General features: G+C 50.3%; 5 protein-coding genes across 5 annotated transcripts; all 5 read left to right on the plus strand.

The window, feature by feature from the left end:
• Positions 1–934: 934 nt before the first annotated feature.
• On the plus strand, positions 935–4,757 carry LSM04_009537 (Leucine-binding protein domain; the record flags this gene model as incomplete). The annotated part of the gene is made up of 2 exons (XM_067333851.1): positions 935–2,566; positions 2,610–4,757. 2 exons carry the CDS (start codon positions 935–937, stop codon positions 4,755–4,757), a joined length of 3,780 nt encoding a protein of 1,259 aa, XP_067186703.1.
• Positions 4,758–5,475: 718 nt separating this feature from the next.
• On the plus strand, positions 5,476–5,928 carry LSM04_009202 (uncharacterized protein; the record flags this gene model as incomplete). Its single annotated transcript, XM_067333862.1, has 2 exons — positions 5,476–5,661; positions 5,773–5,928. The coding sequence occupies 2 exons, from the start codon at positions 5,476–5,478 to the stop codon at positions 5,926–5,928; spliced, it is 342 nt and encodes a 113-aa protein (XP_067186694.1).
• A 314-nt stretch (positions 5,929–6,242) lies between these two features.
• On the plus strand, positions 6,243–10,063 carry LSM04_007058 (Adenylyl cyclase class-3/4/guanylyl cyclase; the record flags this gene model as incomplete). The annotated part of the gene is made up of 2 exons (XM_067333872.1): positions 6,243–9,146; positions 9,188–10,063. The coding sequence occupies 2 exons, from the start codon at positions 6,243–6,245 to the stop codon at positions 10,061–10,063; spliced, it is 3,780 nt and encodes a 1,259-aa protein (XP_067186652.1).
• A 764-nt stretch (positions 10,064–10,827) lies between these two features.
• LSM04_001999 (PIGA protein) lies at positions 10,828–12,195 on the plus strand (the record flags this gene model as incomplete). The annotated part of the gene is made up of 1 exon (XM_067333883.1): positions 10,828–12,195. The coding sequence occupies one exon, from the start codon at positions 10,828–10,830 to the stop codon at positions 12,193–12,195; it is 1,368 nt and encodes a 455-aa protein (XP_067186559.1).
• A 312-nt stretch (positions 12,196–12,507) lies between these two features.
• Positions 12,508–12,852, plus strand: LSM04_008367 (uncharacterized protein; the record flags this gene model as incomplete). The annotated part of the gene is made up of 1 exon (XM_067333894.1): positions 12,508–12,852. The coding sequence occupies one exon, from the start codon at positions 12,508–12,510 to the stop codon at positions 12,850–12,852; it is 345 nt and encodes a 114-aa protein (XP_067186672.1).
• Between the last annotated feature and the right edge of the window lie 200 nt (positions 12,853–13,052).

Consider the following 13,052-nt stretch of genomic DNA (forward strand, 5'->3'; position numbering starts at 1 on the left):
TCCAGGAGAAACAAGTAAAACACCACTATTATATTCGGTACATGAAGTAAAACCATTGATTTCATTTCAGTATCGCCACTAGAACAGCCAACAACTACACCTGTCACTCATTCACAGTATCAATACAGCATCTCTACAAATATCCTCATCATGCAAAGAGAAGAAAAAACACTACCACATTTATACAAGGTAATAGTATCAATGCTGCCAGCCCATATTGTTAACAAGGAATAAAAACGCAATACAAACCAAAAAATATTCTTGCCCTCCTTATAAATCAAAGGAATTAATCAAATATAATCTCTAATCCGGTTTTTTCTGTAAGGGCGAGTGTGCAAGAGTACAGAGCTCTTGTCTAGCGGAGATTGATGCTGATCGTGGCCCTGGGCCCTGTTGGATGTGCTGCCGAATTTTCTCTCTCTCTCTGCTGGCAGGCCTTGGTAGAATGATTGGAGCTCCAGCAGCACCGTGGACTACGGGAATCATTGGAACCTTTCCCTGCGAGGCTCATGTTCTATCATCTCCCCCTATTAACTAGTGAGAGAAGTGCTGCAGACCAATGCCAGTTGCGGTCCAAGATGGAGCAGGTGACTTTGACGAGTGTGCGTGCCATTGGTTGACTTCCGTGTGCGTGCTTTTCTGTGTTGAGGACTTGATGTTTGTGGACCTGTGGTGCCGATGCAGCGCATTCAGTTCACCTCTGCTGTGCTACTCTTTTTCTTTCTCCCTTGCTGCTGTTGCTGGTTGTGGTCTTTCATTCAGACGCTCTTCCGTCGATGGGGACTGCAGCTCGTGCGTATAGGCTGTTAAGTAAAACTTTCTCTTCTTGTTCTGTACAAGGTCTGATAGGTTGCTGACACACTGCATGTATTTCTCATACACGCCCACTCACATAAGGAAGGAAAGAGAAATCCCGTCACAGAGACACGGCATCATGTACGAGTTGACGTGCCAGGGTGCCACGGCTTCCTGCGCTTTTTCTCTGCCATACACTTTCTGGAAGCGAGGAGCACTATGGGCAGTAAGACGCACAGTGCCCTCTCGGGATGCGCTGTTTGTCTTCCTGCTTCTGGCCTCCCTCGTGCAGGTCACCATCGCAGCGGCACAGAAGACGGATGTTACGGTCCTCGAACTGCTGAATACGGAGAATCCGCGTTATGCAGAAACCGTCAAGGCGTACAGACAGGGCTTCCTTGCCTCTCTGTGGTACCGAAACCATACCGGTCGGGCGGTGAATGTGAAGGTCGTTAACCAGGATGTCACTATAGGGAACATTGCAACAAAGATCGATGAAGCTGCGACGATTCATAAGGATCTCATAGCGATGGTTGGCCCGGTGTCTTCGCCACTGTTATTGGCTGCCAGGACGGTCCTCCAGCAACACAATATTGTCGCATTCGCACCGCTTATTGAAGACTTGTCCGTGCGTTTCTGGGATAGACACTTCTATTTCCTAATGGGTGACACGGATGTCGCTGTGTACACCCTGATTCGCTACGTTATAGCTTACCTGCGTGTGCTGCGCGTGGGCTTTATGTACTTGACAGGTGTGGTCTATGGCGAACATGAGTACGAATTCGCTGAACGACTGATGGCTAACACGGGTCGCGGTATTAGTGGCGTGTTTTCTCTGGATGGCTCGCGAGGTTTCACCTCAAACGATGCAGAATTCAAGGTGGCATGGGAGACGTTTGTGGAAACCCGTCCACAAGCTGTTCTTGTCATGGGCACTGCGACAGAAACCACTGAATCTTTCATCAGAATGGTGCTCACGGACGATCGTACACGTGAAACATACGTGATGGCACCGGCAAGATTACAGGAACTACTGCTGTCAGTCGCGCGAGATGTTGTGGCAAAGGGTACTCCCTTTGTGTCTGGGAGGGTTCTCACAACAGGGTCAAACCCAATAGCGAATGACACCACCTACAAGTGCATCAAGAGGTTTCAGAAGGTAATGACAGACTACTTGACGAACAGTAACCAAAAAGAATACAACGATACCCTGCAGCACCTCCATGACGCAACAAGTGGTGAAATGATGGTCGCCGGCTGGATGGCTGGCGAGGTGCTTATGCAGACCCTTGAGCTCTATGACGCGTCACGCAATCGTGATTGGTATGTCACGTCACTTTTTGCCCAGCGTCGCTACTTCATTGACGACTTTGTCATTGGTGACTTTGGAGATAGCATTGATCCCGTTGCTGCTGCGCAGGGTGCCATGTCCGAGTGCAATCAGGGAGGCAACCTCATGTACCTGAAGAAGTTCAACGATGATTTTGAAGCCGAAACTCTGCCGGAGGGACGGTACACAGGCAAGCTTACTGAGTGTTATCCTAGCTATGTTATGTACGACCCTGCACTTGCTCTGGCCGTTCTCCTTACTGACTTTGACAATTCTGGGACCTACGTGGCGGAACAGATTCTGAATGGTATGCATGGTGCTATTGATCTCAATGCTAACCATCTTTACAATCTAAAGATTCTCCCGGCAACGATTGCTGGAGCGGGGGATGCACTAAACCTGGAGCAGCAGACATCACCTACCGACATTGTGGTGGGGCTTGTAACTGATGAGATGATGAGTGCACCAGAGGTCATGTTCATAGATCCTATTTTTTTTTGTTTCGCGCCTGAATTCCTTCGCACCGAATGTGATTCTGCTTGGACCGACAACTGAGCAGCAGATATACGTGCTGGCCCAGTACCTTGCCGGCACAAGCGACCCCTCTGGTAGTGCTGTGGTGCGCGGTAGCTTGGCTGAGGCCATCTTAGACGTTGTGCGCCGCTCCTTCGTGACGTTTGACGTATCTCTGCGTTCTGCTGAGGCGCTGGGTGCAGACGAATCCCTCGGGGGTAAACTGCCGGCGAGTGGCCTCACGCTTGTAATTGAGGTTTTGGAGCAGGACGTCGAAGTCATGGCGAGGCACCTGGAGAAGAACAAGGGCGCCCGCCTGGTTGTGCTCTTTTCGCCGTTTGCCGTCTACTATCCCCATTTTATGCAATTCTTCACCGGGAAAGAGATTGCAGAGAGACTGTTGATCACTACGAGTTTGCCTCACTGGGCAGACCCGAAGGGATCGATTGTGGTCTCGCGGTACCACAAGGCGTTCCCATACAGTGAGGAGTGGTCACCGCTCTCCCTGAGCACCTTTGTCGCCACCAGCACAACCCAATCTATCGTGCAGGGGTTGGACGTTATCAACTCTACCACCATTGAGGATTACTTCTACTCTAGGGTAATGCTGACAGTGGATGACATGATGTACGGTCCCTATATGAAGGGTGACGACACCACATGTACTGGTGCTGAGGCCACAGGATCTGGTTGCGGAAGGAACTACGGTGCTAAGTCGATCTCTGTGTGGCCGCTGACTCGTGCCTTTGATTTCTCTGTGCCACCCCTGATGGAGGGTATTACGCCGTCCATGGTCTACCGGGAACCTGAGAAAAGGGGACTGACGAAACCACAAATTGCTGGAATGGCTGTTGGGTCTGTTGTGGGGTTTCTGCTGGTGGTTGGTCTGCTTGTGTTTCTGTTCTGCTGCTCCCGCAACAGTCGCGACAACGAGAATGCACCGAAGGATACGGAACACCCTGTGACACTGGTCTTCACTGACATTGAGAGCAGCACGGCGCTGTGGGCTGCGTGTCCGGAGATCATGCCCGACGCTGTGGCGACGCACCACCGCCTGATCCGCGCGCTGATTGCGAAGTACCGCTGCTACGAGGTGAAGACGATTGGCGACTCGTTCATGATTGCGAGCAGGAGTGTGTTTGCGGCTGTGCGGCTTGTGCGTGAGCTGCAGCAGTCGTTTCTTCATCATGACTGGGGGACGGGTGCCATTGACGACGCGTACCACGAGTTCGAGGAGGGGAAGGCTGCGGAGGACGATGAGTACGTGCCGCCGACTGCACGCCTCGACGCTGCTGTGTACCGGCAGTACTGGAACGGCCTGCGTGTGCGTGTTGGGATGCACACCGGGCTTGCGGACATCCGGCACGACGAGGTGACGAAGGGGTACGACTACTACGGCAGCACATCCAACATGGCTGCACGCACGGAGAGCGTTGCGAACGGCGGGCAGGTGCTGCTGACACGGGCGGCGTACATGGCGCTGAGCACGGCTGAGCGTGAGCAGGTGGACGTGACTGCGCTGGGCCCTGTGGCGCTGCGTGGCGTGCCGAAGCCTGTGGAGATGTACCAGCTGGACGCAGTGCCCGGTCGCACCTTCGCTGCATTGCGTCTCGACAGGGATATTGACGACATGTTGGATGACTCATCAACAACTGATGGTTCTTCTGAGCACTCGAAGGCTGAGACGTTAAATGCCGCTAATGATGCACTCGCCAGCGTGATAATTGTGCTGTTTAGTTCGTTTCCAGCGCCTCAGCGCGCAAAAACCATACAACCACTGCTGCAGCGATGGAACGTGCGTGTGTCGAGGAAGCCCACCAACATGTCTCATGAAGATTATTGCCGCGATCTCATACAGAAATTGGCACTGAAGTTGGGTCGTGTTATGGAGCGCAAAGTGCAGGTGCTTGGTGGCACCTCGGAACTGGACCGCGCAAGCATGCAGAGTGGTGCTTTGTCGAAAACAAATGGAGAACAAATTTTCCCGCCGCGTCCAAGAACACCCGTTTCGTCAGAGTCAAATACTCCACAACTGGAGGTTATAGATATGAGCGACAGCAGTTTAAGCGTGACTATTGAGGCGCGTCGGACACTCCCATCTTGCAGGGTTGGAATGTAAGAAGCAGATACCACACCAACGTTGTGCTTTAGGACGTCACCACGCCGTTGATTGTCTCCTCCCATAACAAGGTCTGTGCTGCCGTAGTAGAGTGGCAGCGGTAACACGGTTGGACTGCTGATTATCGAGTTCCAGTGCTCCATTATTACCTTTTTTTTTGTTTTCCGTTCTCTACGTATGCTTTTTCTGGTTTTGATTTCCCCCCCACTTCCTTCAGCGGATGGGAGAATGTCTCCCGTGCCACGGTATGGGCAAAGTGTATTTGAGTGAATTCATTGTATCCAAGGTGCATTCACGAAACACTGGTTGTTTCACTCTAATTCCGTAAGTACTTCTTTTGCTTCTTGTGCGTTTGTTTTTTATTTTGTGTGTTGGTTCTTCATATTTCTATTTCTCGCGAGCACTGTTACCCCCCTCTCTCATGTATTGCAGTGTCTCTTTTCGTTTCATATGTATAGCACAGTGATGTTTCTAATGATGTCATAAAACAAAATATATGGTATGCGTGGAAGATTGTGATTGATGGTAGGAGATATTGTGTGCTGCAGGAGACGTATTTTTGTGCAATTATTTCCAAATTGTTTGCCTGTGTGGCTACTCCCTCGCGGGGGTTTCTTGTTGGCCCCACGAGTGTCAGAGTCCACCTCTGGTGTTACTCTTGTCTCTGTACTTTTTTTTGTTAAGACAAATATCCCTCTTTTTCTATTTTTTTTTTCCTATGGACCTGTTTGTGTGTAAAAGGAGTAGCAAGGGTGTGTGGCGGGATGGGCAGGCACCGCGTGGCGCTGGTATCGGACTTTTTCTTTCCGGGGTTTGGCGGGGTAGAGGTGCACATTTACAACGTTGCCCACTCTCTAATCCGGTTTTTTCTGTAAGGGCGAGTGTGCAAGAGTACAGAGCTCTTGTCTAGCGGAGATTGATGCTGATCGTGGCCCTGGGCCCTGTTGGATGTGCTGCCGAATTTTCTCTCTCTCTCTGCTGGCAGGCCTGGGTAGAATGATTGGAGCTCCAGCAGCACCGTGGACTACGGGAATCATTGGAACCTTTCCCTGCGAGGCTCATGTTCTATCATCTCCCCCTATTAACTAGTGAGAGAAGTGCTGCAGACCAATGCCAGTTGCGGTCCAAGATGGAGCAGGTGACTTTGACGAGTGTGCGTGCCATTGGTTGACTTCCGTGTGCGTGCTTTTCTGTGTTGAGGACTTGATGTTTGTGGACCTGTGGTGCCGATGCAGCGCATTCAGTTCACCTCTGCTGTGCTACTCTTTTTCTTTCTCCCTTGCTGCTGTTGCTGGTTGTGGTCTTTCATTCAGACGCTCTTCCGTCGATGGGGACTGCAGCTCGTGCGTATAGGCTGTTAAGTAAAACTTTCTCTTCTTGTTCTGTACAAGGTCTGATAGGTTGCTGACACACTGCATGTATTTCTCATACACGCCCACTCACATAAGGAAGGAAAGAGAAATCCCGTCACAGAGACACGGCATCATGTACGAGTTGACGTGCCAGGGTGCCACGGCTTCCTGCGCTTTTTCTCTGCCATACACTTTCTGGAAGCGAGGAGCACTATGGGCAGTAAGACGCACAGTGCCCTCTCGGGATGCGCTGTTTGTCTTCCTGCTTCTGGCCTCCCTCGTGCAGGTCACCATCGCAGCGGCACAGAAGACGGATGTTACGGTCCTCGAACTGCTGAATACGGAGAATCCGCGTTATGCAGAAACCGTCAAGGCGTACAGACAGGGCTTCCTTGCCTCTCTGTGGTACCGAAACCACACCGGTCGGGCGGTGAATGTGAAGGTCGTTAACCAGGATGTCACTATAGGGAACATTGCAACAAAGATCAATGAAGCTGCGACGATTCATAAGGATCTCATAGCGATGGTTGGCCCGGTGTCTTCGCCACTGTTATTGGCTGCCAGGACGGTCCTCCAGCAACACAATATTGTCGCATTCGCACCGCTTATTGAAGACTTGTCCGTGCGTTTCTGGGATAGACACTTCTATTTCCTAATGGGTGACACGGATGTCGCTGTGTACACCCTGATTCGCTACGTCATGGCTTACCTGCGTGTGCTGCGCGTGGGCTTTATGTACTTGACAGGTGTGGTCTATGGCGAACATGAGTACGAATTCGCTGAACGACTGATGGCTAACACGGGTCGCGGTATTAGTGGCGTGTTTTCTCTGGATGGCTCGCGAGGTTTCACCTCAAACGATGCAGAATTCAAGGTGGCATGGGAGACGTTTGTGGAAACCCGTCCACAAGCTGTTCTTGTCATGGGCACTGCGACAGAAACCACTGAATCTTTCATCAGAATGGTGCTCACGGACGATCGTACACGTGAAACATACGTGATGGCACCGGCAAGATTACAGGAACTACTGCTGTCAGTCGCGCGAGATGTTGTGGCAAAGGGTACTCCCTTTGTGTCTGGGAGGGTTCTCACAACAGGGTCAAACCCAATAGCGAATGACACCACCTACAAGTGCATCAAGAGGTTTCAGAAGGTAATGACAGACTACTTGACGAACAGTAACCAAAAAGAATACAACGATACCCTGCAGCACCTCCATGACGCAACAAGTGGTGAAATGATGGTCGCCGGCTGGATGGCTGGCGAGGTGCTTATGCAGACCCTTGAGCTCTATGACGCGTCACGCAATCGTGATTGGTATGTCACGTCACTTTTTGCCCAGCGTCGCTACTTCATTGACGACTTTGTCATTGGTGACTTTGGAGATAGCATTGATCCCGTTGCTGCTGCGCAGGGTGCCATGTCCGAGTGCAATCAGGGAGGCAACCTCATGTACCTGAAGAAGTTCAACGATGATTTTGAAGCCGAAACTCTGCCGGAGGGACGGTACACAAGCAAGCTTACTGAGTGTTATCCTAGCTATGTTATGTACGACCCTGCACTTGCTCTGGCCGTTCTCCTTACTGACTTTGACAATTCTGGGACCTACGTGGCGGAACAGATTCTGAATGGTATGCATGGTGCTATTGATCTCAATGCTAACCATCTTTACAATCTAAAGATTCTCCCGGCAACGATTGCTGGAGCGGGGGATGCACTAAACCTGGAGCAGCAGACATCACCTACCGACATTGTGGTGGGGCTTGTAACTGATGAGATGATGAGTGCACCAGAGGTCATGTTCATAGATCCTATTTTTTTTGTTTCGCGCCTGAATTCCTTCGCACCGAATGTGATTCTGCTTGGACCGACAACTGAGCAGCAGATATACGTGCTGGCCCAGTACCTTGCCGGCACAAGCGACCCCTCTGGTAGTGCTGTGGTGCGCGGTAGCTTGGCTGAGGCCATCTTAGACGTTGTGCGCCGCTCCTTCGTGACGTTTGACGTATCTCTGCGTTCTGCTGAGGCGCTGGGTGCAGACGAATCCCTCGGGGGTAAACTGCCGGCGAGTGGCCTCACGCTTGTAATTGAGGTTTTGGAGCAGGACGTCGAAGTCATGGCGAGGCACCTGGAGAAGAACAAGGGTGCCCGCCTGGTTGTGCTCTTTTCGCCGTTTGCCGTCTACTATCCCCATTTTATGCAATTCTTCACCGGGAAAGAGATTGCAGAGAGACTGTTGATCACTACGAGTTTGCCTCACTGGGCAGACCCGAAGGGATCGATTGTGGTCTCGCGGTACCACAAGGCGTTCCCATACAGTGAGGAGTGGTCACCGCTCTCCCTGAGCACCTTTGTCGCCACCAGCACAACCCAATCTATCGTGCAGGGGTTGGACGTTATCAACTCTACCACCATTGAGGATTACTTCTACTCTAGGGTAATGCTGACAGTGGATGACATGATGTACGGTCCCTATATGAAGGGTGACGACACCACATGTACTGGTGCTGAGGCCACAGGATCTGGTTGCGGAAGGAACTACGGTGCTAAGTCGATCTCTGTGTGGCCGCTGACTCGTGCCTTTGATTTCTCTGTGCCACCCCTGATGGAGGGTATTACGCCGTCCATGGTCTACCGGGAACCTGAGAAAAGGGGACTGACGAAACCACAAATTGCTGGAATGGCTGTTGGGTCTGTTGTGGGGTTTCTGCTGGTGGTTGGTCTGCTTGTGTTTCTGTTCTGCTGCTCCCGCAACAGTCGCGACAACGAGAATGCACCGAAGGATACGGAACACCCTGTGACACTGGTCTTCACTGACATTGAGAGCAGCACGGCGCTGTGGGCTGCGTGTCCGGAGATCATGCCCGACGCTGTGGCGACGCACCACCGCCTGATCCGCGCGCTGATTGCGAAGTACCGCTGCTACGAGGTGAAGACGATTGGCGACTCGTTCATGATTGCGAGCAGGAGTGTGTTTGCGGCTGTGCAGCTTGTGCGTGAGCTGCAGCAGTCGTTTCTTCATCATGACTGGGGACGGGTGCCATTGACGACGCGTACCACGAGTTCGAGGAGGGGAAGGCTGCGGAGGACGATGAGTACGTGCCGCCGACTGCACGCCTCGACGCTGCTGTGTACCGGCAGTACTGGAACGGCCTGCGTGTGCGTGTTGGGATGCACACCGGGCTTGCGGACATCCGGCACGACGAGGTGACGAAGGGGTACGACTACTACGGCAGCACATCCAACACGGCTGCGCGCACGGAGAGCGTTGCGAACGGCGGGCAGGTGCTGCTGACACGGGCGGCGTACATGGCGCTGAGCACGGCTGAGCGTGAGCAGGTGGACGTGACTGCGCTGGGCCCTGTGGCACTGCGTGGCGTGCCGAAGCCTGTGGAGATGTACCAGCTGGACGCAGTGCCCGGTCGCACCTTCGCTGCATTGCGTCTCGACAGGGATATTGACGACATGTTGGATGACTCATCAACAACTGATGGTTCTTCTGAGCACTCGAAGGCTGAGACGTTAAATGCCGCTAATGATGCACTCGCCAGCGTGATAATTGTGCTGTTTAGTTCGTTTCCAGCGCCTCAGCGCGCAAAAACCATACAACCACTGCTGCAGCGATGGAACGTGCGTGTGTCGAGGAAGCCCACCAACATGTCTCATGAAGATTATTGCCGCGATCTCATACAGAAATTGGCACTGAAGTTGGGTCGTGTTATGGAGCGCAAAGTGCAGGTGCTTGGTGGCACCTCGGAACTGGACCGCGCAAGCATGCAGAGTGGTGCTTTGTCGAAAACAAATGGAGAACAAATTTTCCCGCCGCGTCCAAGAACACCCGTTTCGTCAGAGTCAAATACTCCACAACTGGAGGTTATAGATATGAGCGACAGCAGTTTAAGCGTGACTATTGAGGCGCGTCGGACACTCCCATCTTGCAGGGTTGGAATGTAAGAAGCAGATACCACACCAACGTTGTGCTTTAGGACGTCACCACGCCGTTGATTGTCTCCTCCCATAACAAGGTCTGTGCTGCCGTAGTAGAGTGGCAGCGGTAACACGGTTGGACTGCTGATTATCGAGTTCCAGTGCTCCATTATTACCTTTTTTTTTGTTTTCCGTTCTCTACGTATGCTTTTTCTGGTTTTGATTTCCCCCCCACTTCCTTCAGCGGATGGGAGAATGTCTCCCGTGCCACGGTATGGGCAAAGTGTATTTGAGTGAATTCATTGTATCCAAGGTGCATTCACGAAACACTGGTTGTTTCACTCTAATTCCGTAAGTACTTCTTGTGCTTCTTGTGCGTTTGTTTTTTATTTTGTGTGTTGGTTCTTCATATTTCTATTTCTCGCGAGCACTGTTACCCCCCTCTCTCATGTATTGCAGTGTCTCTTTTCGTTTCATATGTATAGCACAGTGATGTTTCTAATGATGTCATAAAACAAAATATATGGTATGCGTGGAAGATTGTGATTGATGGTAGGAGATATTGTGTGCTGCAGGAGACGTATTTTTGTGCAATTATTTCCAAATTGTTTGCCTGTGTGGCTACTCCCTCGCGGGGGTTTCTTGTTGGCCCCACGAGTGTCAGAGTCCACCTCTGGTGTTACTCTTGTCTCTGTACTTTTTTTTGTTAAGACAAATATCCCTCTTTTTCTATTTTTTTTTTCCTATGGACCTGTTTGTGTGTAAAAGGAGTAGCAAGGGTGTGTGGCGGGATGGGCAGGCACCGCGTGGCGCTGGTATCGGACTTTTTCTTTCCGGGGTTTGGCGGGGTAGAGGTGCACATTTACAACGTTGCCCAGTGTCTCATGCGTAGAGGTCACAAGATAGTTGTTATTACACGTGCGTATGGTGATAAGTGTGGTGTACGTTACTTTACAAATGGAATGAAGGTGTATTACTTGCCTTTTTTGGCGGCGAAGCTACCGCCGGGTTCAGTGACGCTTCCGACCTGGTTTCTAAGTTTTCCTTACTTGAGGTCTGTTTTTATTCGTGAGCGTATAACTGTTGTTCATGGGCATCAAACGACATCTAATCTTTGCCATGAGGCATTGTTTCATGCTGGTACATTGGGCCTGAAAACGTGCTTTACAGATCACTCTTTATTCGGGTTTGCTGATGCAGCTTCTATTCACATTAACAAAGTCCTGGAATGGAGTCTTCGTAATGTGGATCAGGTCATCTGTGTTAGCAATACTTCAAGGGAGAATACTGTACTTCGTGCTAGAATAGAACCCGAACGGGTTAGCGTTATTCCAAATGCAACTGACACCTCCGTGTTTACTCCTCCAGAGGACATGAAGTACAAGTCGTGGGCTTCAAGGATTGATAAGGAGGGGTTGACAATTGTAGTTATTGCCCGGCTTGTGTATCGAAAGGGATCTGACCTTTTCGTCGATGTGATTCCCGAAATTTGCAGGAGACATCCTGATATCAAATGGATCATTGGGGGCGATGGTCCTCGTAGATCGCAGATTCAACAGATGATCGAGCGACACAACTTGATGGACCGAGTTAAGATGCTGGGGCCTCTCGCACACTCTGAAGTGCGGAGCGTGCTGAGGCAAGGTCAAATTTTTTTGAATTGTAGTTTGACAGAGGCTTTCTGCATTGCTTTAATTGAGGCGGCATCTTGTGGCATGTTAGGTGTGTCAACACGGGTGGGTGGTGTACCTGAGGTACTCCCGCCTAATATGTTGCTGTTGGCTGAACCTGATCCAGCCTCTATTACTGCAGCATTAGAAGAAGCTATTCTCCGTGTCCCATATCTTTCTCCTTGGGAAATTCATGAGAGTGTTAGGCGGTTCTACAGTTGGGACTGGGTGGCGGAGCGTACAGAGCGAGTGTATGAAAGAATTTTGGACAGCACAACTCCGTCGCTTTATGAACGTTTGATGAACTACGCATCAGTTGGTATGTTGTATGGAGTTATATGCTGGCTCTTGTGTATTTTAGATTGGCTTCTTCTTACGTTTCTCAATTATTGGTTTCCTGAGGACATGATTGATATTGCCCCTGATTTTCCTCTTGAGTTGTATTTGCGTAACCGAGAGAAATTGAACGCTCTTGAAAAAGTTGCCTGAAAAAGAAAAAAATTCATTGCATTGACAGCTGAATTATTGTGGTAATGGATTTTATTTATCTATTTATTCCAATCTGTATATATATATATGTATGGAATCGCATATGCCTGTGTGTGGATATTCTTTGTTACATCTCTTGAACTCAGTAATAACAAGGACTAGGAGGTTTGTATAGCACCGGAGGGAGTGAGAAAAAAACAGAAATAGTTGTTTCCCTTATTTTTTTTTTCCGTGAGATTCTCTGAGTTGTAGTTGAAAGATCTTATGGGGTCCTCTTCTTTCTTTTTTCTTTTGCTTCAGACTCCTGGAAGGATGAAACGGCTACCTCTCCGTGAACTGAGTCGGCTCTCTGAGAAACTGCAGTCAAGCGGAGGTCCGAACACAAAAGTGCAACGCGTTATTGCGGAAGGTATACGCTCACGTGTTTTAGACAACAAAACATTACCACTCCTACTTCAGCGGCTTGCACTCACTGGGAACTGGAGGCTTTCCATACAGGTGCTACAGAGTGATCTTCTCGATAAGCACTATATCAGGCGAGACGAGAATATCTGGATGATGCTCGAGCGTGCGGCACCGTGTGAGGAGAGCCGCCAAACTGTTCGTCAGACGCTTCAGCAACTATGTGCACGGACATGTGGTCCAAAGGCGCGGTGAGGTAACACTTTGCTCTTTTTCTATTTCCTTGTTTTTCTACTGTAATGTTCAAAAGGGAGTGGTTTTCACTCCCTTTTTAGGTGTTAGGGAAGACTATTCCTGTATATATATATATATATATATCTTCTTCTCTTCCTTCTCTTAGAGGTGTGGAATTAACTGCCTTTTCCCCAGATATACTCACCCACCAATACAAAAAG

Source organism: Trypanosoma melophagium (genome assembly GCF_022059095.1).
Source record: "Trypanosoma melophagium isolate St. Kilda chromosome Unknown ctg7segment0, whole genome shotgun sequence".
Lineage (NCBI taxonomy): Eukaryota > Euglenozoa > Kinetoplastea > Trypanosomatida > Trypanosomatidae > Trypanosoma > Trypanosoma melophagium.